General features: G+C 41.1%; 1 protein-coding gene across 1 annotated transcript; it reads left to right on the top strand.

The window, feature by feature from the left end:
• The first annotated feature begins 11,320 nt into the window (after positions 1–11,320).
• On the top strand, positions 11,321–12,082 carry LOC141620237 (uncharacterized). The gene has a single exon (XM_074437160.1). It carries the CDS (start codon positions 11,321–11,323, stop codon positions 12,080–12,082), a length of 762 nt encoding a protein of 253 aa, XP_074293261.1.
• Positions 12,083–12,397: the final 315 nt, after the last annotated feature.

Genomic DNA, 12,397 nt, shown 5'->3' with positions numbered 1-12,397 from the left:
GGGTTTTGTGTGTAGTGTGTGATGTGTAGCCTCTATGTGTTATATGATAGGAGGAGGGTTCGTAGAAGAGGCTTTTGACTCACTGTTTGATACCGTCGACTATTGTGCTTTCCGGTAGGATTTCCTACTCGATTAGTCCCATAATGGGGTATTGTTGATGTCTTTGTATTTGGTTGTTTGATATGATGATTATACTTTGTGTTTGTGGTTGTGATTGCTGTTGATGGTTCTCGAGATGCGTTCTCGGCTGAGTGGGGTCACTTGCGGGAGTGACTTCACGCCCTAGTTTCGCCCTTCGTGGAACCCGCCACGGAAGGGGATGTGCACATTAATGGACAGGGTTATCGCTCGGTATGATGAGCGGGGCTTAGGTGGGAACGGCTGCGGTCCCCCACTGGCAGGGCTGGTCCAGTGGACAGTCAGTATTGAGATGATGGGAATTGGTTGGTGGTGTGTGTGTGTGTGTGACAGTTCAAATGTTTTATCTTATTATTGTTATCTATATTGATTGTGTGATTAGTACGACCCCTGTTGTTTTTTAAACCTGCGGTGATCCATTCGGGGATGGTGAGCAGATATTGAGCAGGTATTGAGATGAGTACTGGGATAGCTGGGATGCCACGACATGATGATAGGAGTCTTCCGCTGTAGCCTTTAGTTTATTTACTTTTCAGTTAGACAGTCAGTTTGAAATAATGTATCGTACTTTTGGTTTGGTTTGAGGATTGTAACTATTCACTAAATTATTATATTAAGCATTGTTTCTTTATTGTTGTTTGATTATCATTGCCTCGGGTAACCGAGATGGTAATGTCTTCATACCTGAGTGGTCCTGGTAAGGCACTTGGAGTATGGGGGTGTTACAAGTGGTAAGGTAGCAAAGATTTCCATCCTCACCAATGCCAAAGCGTAGTGCTCTAGTCGGGTCATTGTCATACAAGGAGAATTTTTCATTGAATGATTGGAGCCACGAATTAATGGTGATCGGTGAAAGAGTATAAGATGACTCCATAGCGGAAAAATAACTACAAAAACGGAGATGAAGGAAACAATTAACATTTATCGTTATAATACTCGTAAATACAAGTATTGCATTCATATAGTGACCTCTACCCAACTACAATGAATGATTCCGAGATCCAAAATTCATATTAACTTGGATGTGGGCCTACAGGCCCTCTACATCTTTACTAATATAACTTGGTTGGTTAACCCTCTTAACCGATTCTACAATTAGAACTCTCGGTCGATGAATTTAGGTTAAGTTCATCTTTAGCCCGAACCTATTGCGGCTATGGTCGCAAAATACCTTCGTTTAGATCAACTAAATTTTCGAAGTGTAATAACTATTTATTACCCCACTTACCCAACGTCATTAGAAGCACCCCAAAAAACTCGTATTGTACCCCTTATGAAATTGAGATTCATGGGCTCCTACTATTTGGTAAGGCTAAGTCTCAATCCTTTTAAAAGTAAAGGTCTTGTCAATTTATTATCTATCAATTTTAAGTGAGCTAAAAGTTGAATTTTTGATAATTATAATTGACACGGTCGAAGACTCGATTTGATATGCATGTGTTGTAATGGCGATTTGGCAATGCATGCAACATATTAAAAGAAATGCAAAGCAAAATAATAAATTCCTATTATGGCCTTTCTAAAATAGAAAATCAAATAATCTATTACATAATCGGAAACCAACTCCTTTGGTCCCTTGAATCTTCAAGTGGCACGCCTCCCTAGAACACCGTCTTTGTCGGAACGCCTTTCCAAATGGCACCGTCTTGAAGAAACTCCGGGATTACAAATAATAATAAAAATACATAGCTATTCCTATTATAAATTTGTAAAATGAAAAATTAGTAAAAATAAAAGTGATACGAGATCACATTAAATTATAACCGAATCAATATCCCCTTACATTACGGGTAATATCGATTAAAACTAAGGCCATACTAAGATAAAATTATATAATTCAAAATTACATAAATAAAATATGACATTCAACAATGAAATATGCAGCATTATAATATGTGTCTATCATGCCAAATTACGTGCCAAATCGCCCTATTTAACTTATATCGATTATATAACCCGGTTTTATAGAAATGCGCGATTTTAACTTATTAAAATCGTTAAATAATACTAAAATCTAATTTTAGTCCAAGTTAATTATCCTAACTCAATTAGGACTCAAAAATTAGTCCTTACTCAATTTTTGACAATAATTCAACTTCGTTTTCTATTATTGCTTATTAAACTTCTCTTAACCATATCAATTATGAAATAATTCCCAATAAATCATAAAAATTGGAAAAATTCGAAATCACATTTTTGTAAATACTGGAATATTACCAATATTCCAAAAAAAAAAACTCAATAAAATTTGCCCACAAAATATTTATAATTTATTTCATTAATAAATCATGTAAATCATAACTTTTACCATTTAATTCCAAATTAAACATAAAAATTATGGAAAAATCAAAATCAAAATTTTGAATATTCTTAAAAACTCTCCAGAATCTGTAAATGGCAAAATTTAAACCAAAAATTTCGAATTTATTTTTATGACTAATAAAGTTGCCCTTTTATCGATTTTATCACATAAAAATCAATAAACATATTAAATTATCAAAATTAATTATGCAACTTTAGATCTGATGTTCATATCAAATATACAGTATTAGGGAAAAAATTTATGCCATAAAATTCATTTTAGCTATTTTTGCTAAAAAACAGTCACTATTTATATCATTTTAACCATTAAAATTATAAATCATGCATAATAAATCACATTTATCTCAAATTTTACACACAATCTGTAAAATATGCATGTGACATAACATTAAAATTTCATGGCCTGTTTTAAAGTTTAACTATTTTTAGTCATTTAACCTCCATTTATACCATTTTTATCACATAAAAATCATAAATCATGAAATATTAATCACATTAATACGAAATTTTACATACAATACATAAAATATTCATGTGAGGTCATACTAAAAAAATCACGGCCAGTAATGAAGTTTAACTATTTTTAGTAAAAAAAAGTTTATTTTATTTATAAAAATGTAATTATTTCACTAAAAAATCATTAAAATAAGCAATAATCATCCATAAATCATCAATATGACCTAAAAACATTTTAGGACCAGAATATACAACATACATCAATATTTCGTGGCTTTATCTAATAAATCACAAAATTTTCAGTTTTAATTAAGTTACTAATAACTCGAAAAAACTATAAATTAATTATGGATACAACGTCCTATGCTCTGATACCAATTGTTAGGTTCATATACCTATTATTAGACTCTTCTAATAGTGAAATAATTAACATTTTAATATGAGTTCTGAGGATCTAGTGCATGCATAACTTAATAAGAAATAAAATGAGAAAACAATGGTTCTTACATTGTTGTTTTCGGATTTTGGACACAAGTAAGGTCTCCAACCTTCACTTGTTCTTGAGCTTAAATGCCAATGGAAGATTCTCCAGCCTTGGTCTCAAAAGTAGAAACCCTCCTCAAGACATGCACCCAAGATTAGCCCTTATCACTACTAAATAATATTTGCTAGATATTTATTTAGTAGTCTACCTTAAAAATAACTACTAATACTCATATATTACATTAACAATATTAGTAGTATTCTTGAACAATTTAGTTTAAAACTTCTCAAGCTTTAGAGAAAGAAAACTAAGTATGAGAGAGGAATTTTTGCATGTGAATGAATGTATAAATAAGAGAACAAATTCTCTTCTAAATAAAGGGGGAAAACCGGTGGGGGTGGGTAAGAACAAGACCAATGCATGCACTTGCCTTTTCTAATTTTTCTTACCCAAAAATGGTATAGTAGCTTTATAGGTTTTTAGGTAATGATGGTGTTTTTAACAATTAAAAACAATAAACTTCAAAACTCTAAAACACTCACTATAAACCGGTTTCATCACCTTATAAGGACCTCTATTTTATTTTGTCAATTTGTCATTTGTCACACAATATGTCACATATAGTATGTAACATGTTATTAATTAATCTAATGCATATTTATCAAATAAATATCATTATTTACATTAATCAAATTACATATAACAAATCATTTAGTAATACTTGATCACATAAATAAAATGGGTCATATAATTATAATTCATAACATTTTATAATTATAATTAACCATTCATTCTTATCTCTATTGTTTCATAAACAATAATCAATTTTAGTAATAAAATCTTTTAATTACTAAAATAAATCTTATTTAATCAAATTACAATAAGATATAAATATTCTCACTCACAAATGAATTATTCAAATTTAAGGAATTAATTAACTTGTATCAATATACAACTAATCAACTTTACTGATTAGGGCATCATCTTATAGGTGTGACCTTAAGGGATCAACTAACCATCACCGTCCTACGACAGTAACTCCAATCTCTAGCAAGCCAATCGTTAGTGATTAATGTTGATCAATTGACTTTATAAATGAATCATCCCTTACGTATTCATATTATGAGATTTAATTATGATTTTAAATCATGTGATCGAGTATGTGTCCTCAACAACTGCGACTCTTGGAAGAGGCGCAACTCCTGCTGCGTCATCTCCCCAGAGGTTTCCTCCTCAGCAAGAAAGATTTCCGCATTTTTTATGGAATTTCGGTAGATATACACTTCCTTATTCCATGAAACACGATATACGGAAGATATTTCTTTAAAACATTAAATTTAATTAGGAATAAATATCCAGAGAATTCTATAACACTCCGGAACATTCCGACTCGGCATTTAAAAGGTTTTTAGAAAATGAAGCGGTTTTTTGACCCGGACTCCTAAGGAACTCTAATTACTGTCAAAACGACTGTATCAGTGCGTAGATGACGACCATGAGGTTTACTCGAGTGTTTGAGCTATCACTTATCGATGAACTTACGAGCTGTCATAAAATCGTTCCGCGTATCAAACATGCGACCCAATCATCACTGGGTGGTTGGAGGGAGGTGTAGAAACGAGGTATCTACAAAGGGCGTCTTGGACAAAGCCACGGGTAGAGGCTATCAAGGGTCTACATCAACCGGATCTCGTCCCTACAGTCAAACAAACAAATTGACGAGGTCAATCTCCTCGAGCCAACTGCAAAGAAAGCCGAACGTTCCCAAAGGACATTCACCAATTTGGGAAACTGCAACCAATCGTGCCCACTTTAGACCCGCCTAAAGCAAAGAAAACCCGCTTTTGGAACCCTAACGCCTATTGCCAATATCACCAAGGCAAGGGCCATGACACAAAAACTTGCTTCAAGTTAAAGCACACTATCCAAGACATGATCGAAAAAGGAGAACTACCCCTACCTCCACTAGAAAACCCAAATAACAAAACAAACCCTTTGGGAATTCACGCTATTTCAGACGATGAACCAACTCTGGATTGCTCGCATCTCATCTTGCATGTTGAAGACGAGATCAATGCCTTGGGAAAGGACACCTCGGACTGGATTTTCATGTTCAGCGCCACGTCCATGCTCGCCATGTTTCATCAAATCGAGAAAACCATAGCTAGTCTCTCGGAGCGGATCGCCCAACATGAAGATGCTTACCACCGACTAATATTCAACCCGCCAATACCTGCACCACGTCAAAGGGAGGATCCCCCAAACACCCAAAACTCCCAATTCCAAAATGGACTGCTTCCGCGACCATTCAGGCACGCACCTCACAACATAAATCACAATAATCAACCTCACAATAATCACTTTCACAAAAATTACCCCCACAAAAACTTTCCTCACAAAAACTATTCTCCGAGAAATACCCCTTCAAGGTACACTCGTGACCCTGAAATCAACGGCATTTGCAGAAATGGCGTAGATGACGTCTACATTGTCTCAGGAAAGGGCAAGCAAACCAAAGAGATTAATCACCTTACTCGATCTGGACGCCCTTACCAGAACCCAAACAACACAACAAACAATCCGCCAGCAATCAATGACCAAATCGTCCCGGACGTCGAACTTCAACTCGAGGTCCCCGAGAACTCAATTCTCAAGCAACTCCAGAAGGCCAAAGACAAATATCCATCTGGCAACTAATCGCCACATCATTTGAACACCGACAGGCTTTGCTTCAAGCCTTGGGAAGCTGAAAATGCCTTCCACCTCCTCACCCAAAGAAGAGATAGCCCATATGACCAGGGACGTCCCTGACCTAAACAACCCAAACATTTTCTCCGACGATGATATCCCTCCCTTTGGAGCCAACCACAACTTGGCCCTATACATCACCGTGCAATGCTTCAAAAAGAGCATACCCATGGTCTTGGTAGATGACAGATATGTAGTCAATGTCATTTCTCTCAAAACAGCTCATAAGCTAGGAAACAAGGAAGCTGACCTAGTCCAAACCAATCAAGGAGTTCGCGCCTACGACGGTACTTGCTGAAACGTCACAGGTCTTATCACCCTAACCATCGCAACAGGACCCTTGGAGAGACAAGCCAGTTTCCAAGTAGTCATCATCGACGCATCATTCAATATACTTCTAGGGCGCCCTTGGATCCATGCTGCCAAAGCCGTCACATCTACCCTGCACCAGAAAATTAGGGTCCCTTGCAACGGGAAAACAGTCACAATTCATACATCCCCAATCAAAGCTGTCATAAAAAAGGGGATAACCTCTCAAGTCAGTGAGGAGATCGACAAAGAAATGTGGGGATTCCAATCCGTGAATGCCCTAATCGACAAACCAACACCTTTTAATTATGATCCGTTCTCAAACCTCACGATCAATCGCATCTTGATTCGTCAGGGATTTTTCCCGGGCATGCCTCTTAATCCAGTGAAAAGCACTTTTCCTCCCTTGAAGCAGGCCAAGGTCCCCAACATCCCTTTCGGACTAGGCTACAAGCCGACCGATGAAGACATCCGGGAGATGGGTCTCCTTGTGAGGAAGCGCAAAAAGCAAGAAGTCATCCTCCGCCTATATCACCTGACTCTCAACGGATATTTCGTACTCGAAAGAGTGTCTGAACTTTACGACGGTTTTCCTGAGCCAATCTGCGACTCCATAATAAAGGTCAAGTATTCGGGTATAGAAGTCTTTCAAGACTGGTACTTTATCCCTGACAACAATACTAATGCTGCATCGATCAAGTCTGAATCGACCCCTTGACTAGACAGGCAAGCTGTGAGCCTCCTTTTCGGAGAAGACAACATCAAGCACCTCAATTACGAGGACATCATAAACATTTCTCTCAAAGATAACCAGTTCGACCCTAATACCTTAATCTCTGACGCTAACCCAGAGAAAGCTATCCAAGGCTGGAGGAAAACCTTCAAGTGGACCGATCGTCAAGGCCTCATTCTTAAAATCACAACTGGAGAAGGCCCCATGTTCAAAGAGGGAAGTGAAGACGAGACTGAGTCTGAGTCTGAGTCTGACGACAAGTCTGAGTCAGAGTCTGAGTCTGACGACAAGTCTGAGTCAGAGTCTGCCTTAGGTCCTAACACTCCCGACACCCCTGTCAAAGTCCTTTTTCCATTATTTTATCACAAGCTTGGGACTGTCTTAGAGGCTGAGTCAACTAAAGTCACTCCTACTCCCGCAGAAGGTAGCAACCTAGAGCTTGTCCTAGGGGCCATCTCCTCTATTGCATCGCCTCTGACTCCCCATGAGATGTCCGTCCTGTCCGAGCTTTTCTCTCAGATCGACTTAATGAATGCTAAGTTTCCTTACGACTCGTCTCAATTTAACTGCAATGCAATTCTGAACGAATATGACGAATTTGACTAGAGTGACTACCCACCTCACCCAGCTAAAGAACTCGACAAACGTGAACATAGAACACCCATCATTGAGGAGACCGAACCCATCAACATAGGGACCAACAATGCACCTCAAGAACTTAGGATATGGACCACCATTGACCCCTCGTAAAGACAACAATTCCACTTGCACGAATACAAGGACATATTTGCATGGTCCTACAAATACATGCCTGGGATCGACGGAGATATTGAAGAGCACATGATACCCATTAAGCCCGGGGGTAAACCCGTGAAGCAAAAGTTGCGCCGCATGCGCCCTGAGTGAGCCCTGAAAATCAAGGAAGAAGTATACAAGTAATTCAAAGCCGGATTCAACAAAGTTTCCAAATATTCTGACTGGATGGCTAACATAGTCCCCGTCCCTAAGAAAGATGGGAGAATTTGGGTTTGCGTCGACTTTAGAGACCAAAACAAGGCAAGTCTAAAAGACGACTTCCCTCTGCTGCACGTTGACATCTTGGTAGACAACATCGCCGAGCACGCCCTATTATCATTCATGGATGGGTATGTTGGGTACAACCAAATCAAAATGGCTGAAGAAGACATGCAAAAAACTTCATTCACTATGCAGTGGGGCACATATTGCTACACTTTCATGCCCTTCGGCATAATCAATGCCAGAGCAACCTATCAAAGAACCGCCACCACTCTCATACATAACGTGATGCACAAGGAAGTGGAGGTATACGTCGATGACATGATCGTCAAATCAAAAGAGCGAGACGGCCACATCAGCGTCCTTCGAAAATTCTTCGCTCGCCTTCGAAAATACAACATGAGACTAAATCCTCAGAAGTGTGCATTCGGGGTCACCTCCGAAAAAATCTTGGGACACGTCGTCAGCAAAAGACGCATCGAAATCGATCCCATCAAAATCAAAGCTCTCCAACAAATGCCTCGGCCTAAGAACAAGAAGGAGATTCGGGGATTTCTCGGTGAAGTCCAATACATCAGCCTCTTCATTGCCAAACTCCCTATGATTTACGAACCTATCTTCAAGAAGCTCTGCGCCACCGATCACACCAATTGGGACGACGATTGCCATAAAGCCTTCGACAAGATAAAGGAAATCCTATCCAAACCTCCTGTCCTTATGCCACCTCAGCAAGGAATTCCCTTATCCCTATACCTGGCCGTCACCGACACGGCCATGGGAGCAATGCTAGCACAACCAGTCAACGGCGAAGAATGAGCCATTTTAGGCCAAAAATCTGGATATGGGCTAGTCTAAGGAAGCGGGCCTGGAAGCAAAGCAGGAGGCAGGATACCTGGGAGCCAGAGCAGGAGCAGCGTGCATCATAAGGCATGGGTCCTGTTTTGGTGGTGAATCCGTGTGGAAGTAATATAAGGAAACTCTATCACTTACCATATCCAGGAGAAGGAAAGTCCTACCCCGCGTCAAATTAGGAATACTTGGAAGAGAAGCAAGAACCCCAAGATGGAGGAGCTATACTATATAAGGGGCATCAATGCAAGACAAAGAGATCATGAAGAAATACAATGAAAAGCCCTAGCCACTGTAATATTGCAATATCATCCACATTGTATTTCCTCTCGAATTATAGTGAAAATCTTGGTGGGATTCTGTCTCCCTCCGCAGTTGTTTCCCACACTGGGTTTTCCGCGTCACCAAAATTGCTTGTGTTCTTCGTTTTACTACGCATACGACTCAACATACATATACCAATACATTAATTACAAGTCCCTAAAATTAATCTAACGGTAAGACCACTTTAACCCTAAAACAGGTAGATATTTACCAAAACAGTTTGGCGCCCACCGTGGGGCATAGTTGTCGTCTTCGTTAGTCAGTTCACAAAGCAACATGTCCGGACATCCAGAAGCTAGTTCAGGCAATGCAGACGGTGCCCCAGCAACACGGGCACCATCTCCCTCCACAACGACGGTACGCACAGCTTCGGCTCAACCAACCAGCGCTACCCAGGTACCAGCCGTCAAGCAAAGCCAAAGTTCCCAGGTAATAGCAAGCCAGCCATCAGAAAGAACTCAGGCTAGAGACTCGGGCGTCGTCCAGGGCCGGCAGAGAGTACCACAGCCAAAGAAAGGAGGGCAACCCAGACAGCAGGCTCAGACCCCGCCGAGTCCTACCACTATCATGATAAGCGGATTGGACACTCTAGCAAGGACAATCCGAACAATGCAAAGTGAGAATAGGAGCATGAGATCCCAGATGGAAGAAGATAACAACCTCCTCCGAGCCCAGATCAACGACTTGAGGAACCATGCTGCCAGTTCAGCCACTTGGATGAGGGAGGCCAGATACGGAGCAGCCTCAGAAGAAGATCGGAGGCAGACACGTGCACTGCCACATGACGTGGTAACTAGGTTGGACATGAAAACAACACCACAACCAAGAAGAGGCCTGATCCCAGTAGGATTGGGGGCACTAACACCAGATGACGAGCCAGCACGTAAGGATCCGACACCCATGTCAGGTACAGAGGAGCGTCAGCAGAGCAGGTTAGCATCTGCAACCACATTGACCAGAGGACCAACCCCAAACAGAACCGAGTACACCTGGGGAAATGGTTTAGGTGCAGCGACATCACAAATGCGCCAACCGCCAATATCAGGGCAGCAGAATTTCATAAGAACTATGGATCACCAGCCGCAGGAGCATCATCGACTCACCGGTAGAAAGGCATACATAGAGCAGCAGTACCAGGAACTACGTAGCCTCCTCCGGAGAGTCCCAGGAATGCCATTACCCATGGAAATGGCCGCACCAGAAAGTTACGCCGACTCGCCCTTCACCGTCGATATAGCTGTGGTCGCTTTGCCAAAAGGATTCAGTGTCCCAACGATGACTCTTTTCGATAGGACCACAGACCCCTGTGATCACATTAGCCAATTTAAGAAGAAAATGATGGTAACTATAGCAGTAGGAGCCTCGAAGGAGGCATGCGTGTGTAAAGGATTTGGTTCAACCCTAACAGGGGCAGCGCTACAATGGTTTGTTGGCCTACCTAACGGATCCATATCCTCGTTCACTGACCTGGTCAACGCTTTCAATCATCAATTCTCTATCAGCCGAAGAACACCAAAACAGCCAAGCGATCTATACAGAATTGTCCAAGAGATCGGCGAATCAATCAAGGACTACGTCACTAGGTTCAATGCAGAAAAAGTTTCCATACGAGGCTGCGACACGTCCACGGCCATTAACGCCTTCAGGGAGGGCCTGGACATGGAATCAAACATCTACAAGGAGTTAACAATGCACCCATGCGAAAGATTCGAGGAAGTTCAGCAAAGAGCCACAGCGGCATTAAGGTTAGAGGAGGATATACAGGCTAGAAAGGGAATGACAAACTTCGACAAAACAAACAGAAAAATCCTAACATAAAAGAAAGACGAGAGAGCCATGCCATACAACAGACCAAATATCAGCAGAATAGCAAAAAAACCCAGCAAGTAGATGACTCTCCGCATCCTTCTAGGCTATCTGATTATGGGTTCAACACAGGAATGGAAGGACTGCTGAAAGCACTAAGGGAATTGGGTCACCAGGTAAGGTGGCCTAAGCTTCCTATGCAAAGCCGGCCCAATGATGACCGGGACAGTAGCAAGAGATGTGAATGGCATCATGATATCAGGCACCGAACAGAAGATTGCTATAGGTTGCGGAGGGAAGTAAAATTCCAGGTACGCAAAGGGAATCTAGACCACCTGTTATCACATGGGGGCAAGCAAGATAAGAGAGAAACAACAAACCAGGTGCTTCCTTCCACTCCACCCATATGCACAAAGATTATTAACGTGATAACAGGTGGATCCGAGCTATCAGGTTTGACATACTCTGCAGCCAAGAGGAGAGCCACCGAAAGTAAAGGAGATCATCCAGAAACTTCGTACAGGGTGAGCCAGAGTGATTTACCCTTGGTAACGTTCGATGAAACTGACGTAGAAAATGGCGCAGAACAACACCATGATGCCCTCACCATAACGTTATCTATTGGAAACTGCACCGTGCGAAAGGTATTAGTGGATACCGGAAGCTCCGTGAACCTCAGTATGTTGGAAACTCTCAAAATCATGGGTTTCGACAAAGAAAGTCTGATAAAAAAGTCTGTACCGCTGGTGGGATTCAGTGGTGAGACAGCACATTCGGTAGGTGAGATAACCATTCCAACGTATATTGAAGGATTTAATAAATTGGTGAGGTACTTAGTCATCGAGGGTCCGGCCACTTACAACGTAATACTAGGAAGACCTGGCTGCATCAGATGAAGGCCGTCCAATGAACATATCACCAGTGTCTCAAATTCCCAACCCCGTGGGGCGTGGTCACGGTGAAAGGGGACCGCGAGGAATCCAGAAGTTGCTACACTCAAGCCCTGAAAGCCACAACTAAGCTCCCCTCATAGCAATTACAGGATTGGGGTGCCTCGAAGGAATATAAGGAGCCACCCTCAGAGGAACTAGACCAGGTCCACTGATACGTGCATTTTCTATACACTTTATCTGTGGTTTTGGCACGTGTTTCTATGCATAATTGTTAGCTTAAGGCTACTATTTCTCCCGAAACGGTTTACTTTGCATTTT

This window comes from Silene latifolia, chromosome X, assembly GCF_048544455.1.
Source record: "Silene latifolia isolate original U9 population chromosome X, ASM4854445v1, whole genome shotgun sequence".
Classification (NCBI taxonomy): Eukaryota; Viridiplantae; Streptophyta; class Magnoliopsida; order Caryophyllales; family Caryophyllaceae; genus Silene; species Silene latifolia.
Note: the sequence above shows the minus strand (reverse complement) of the source record. Positions and strands in the feature narration are given on the sequence as shown.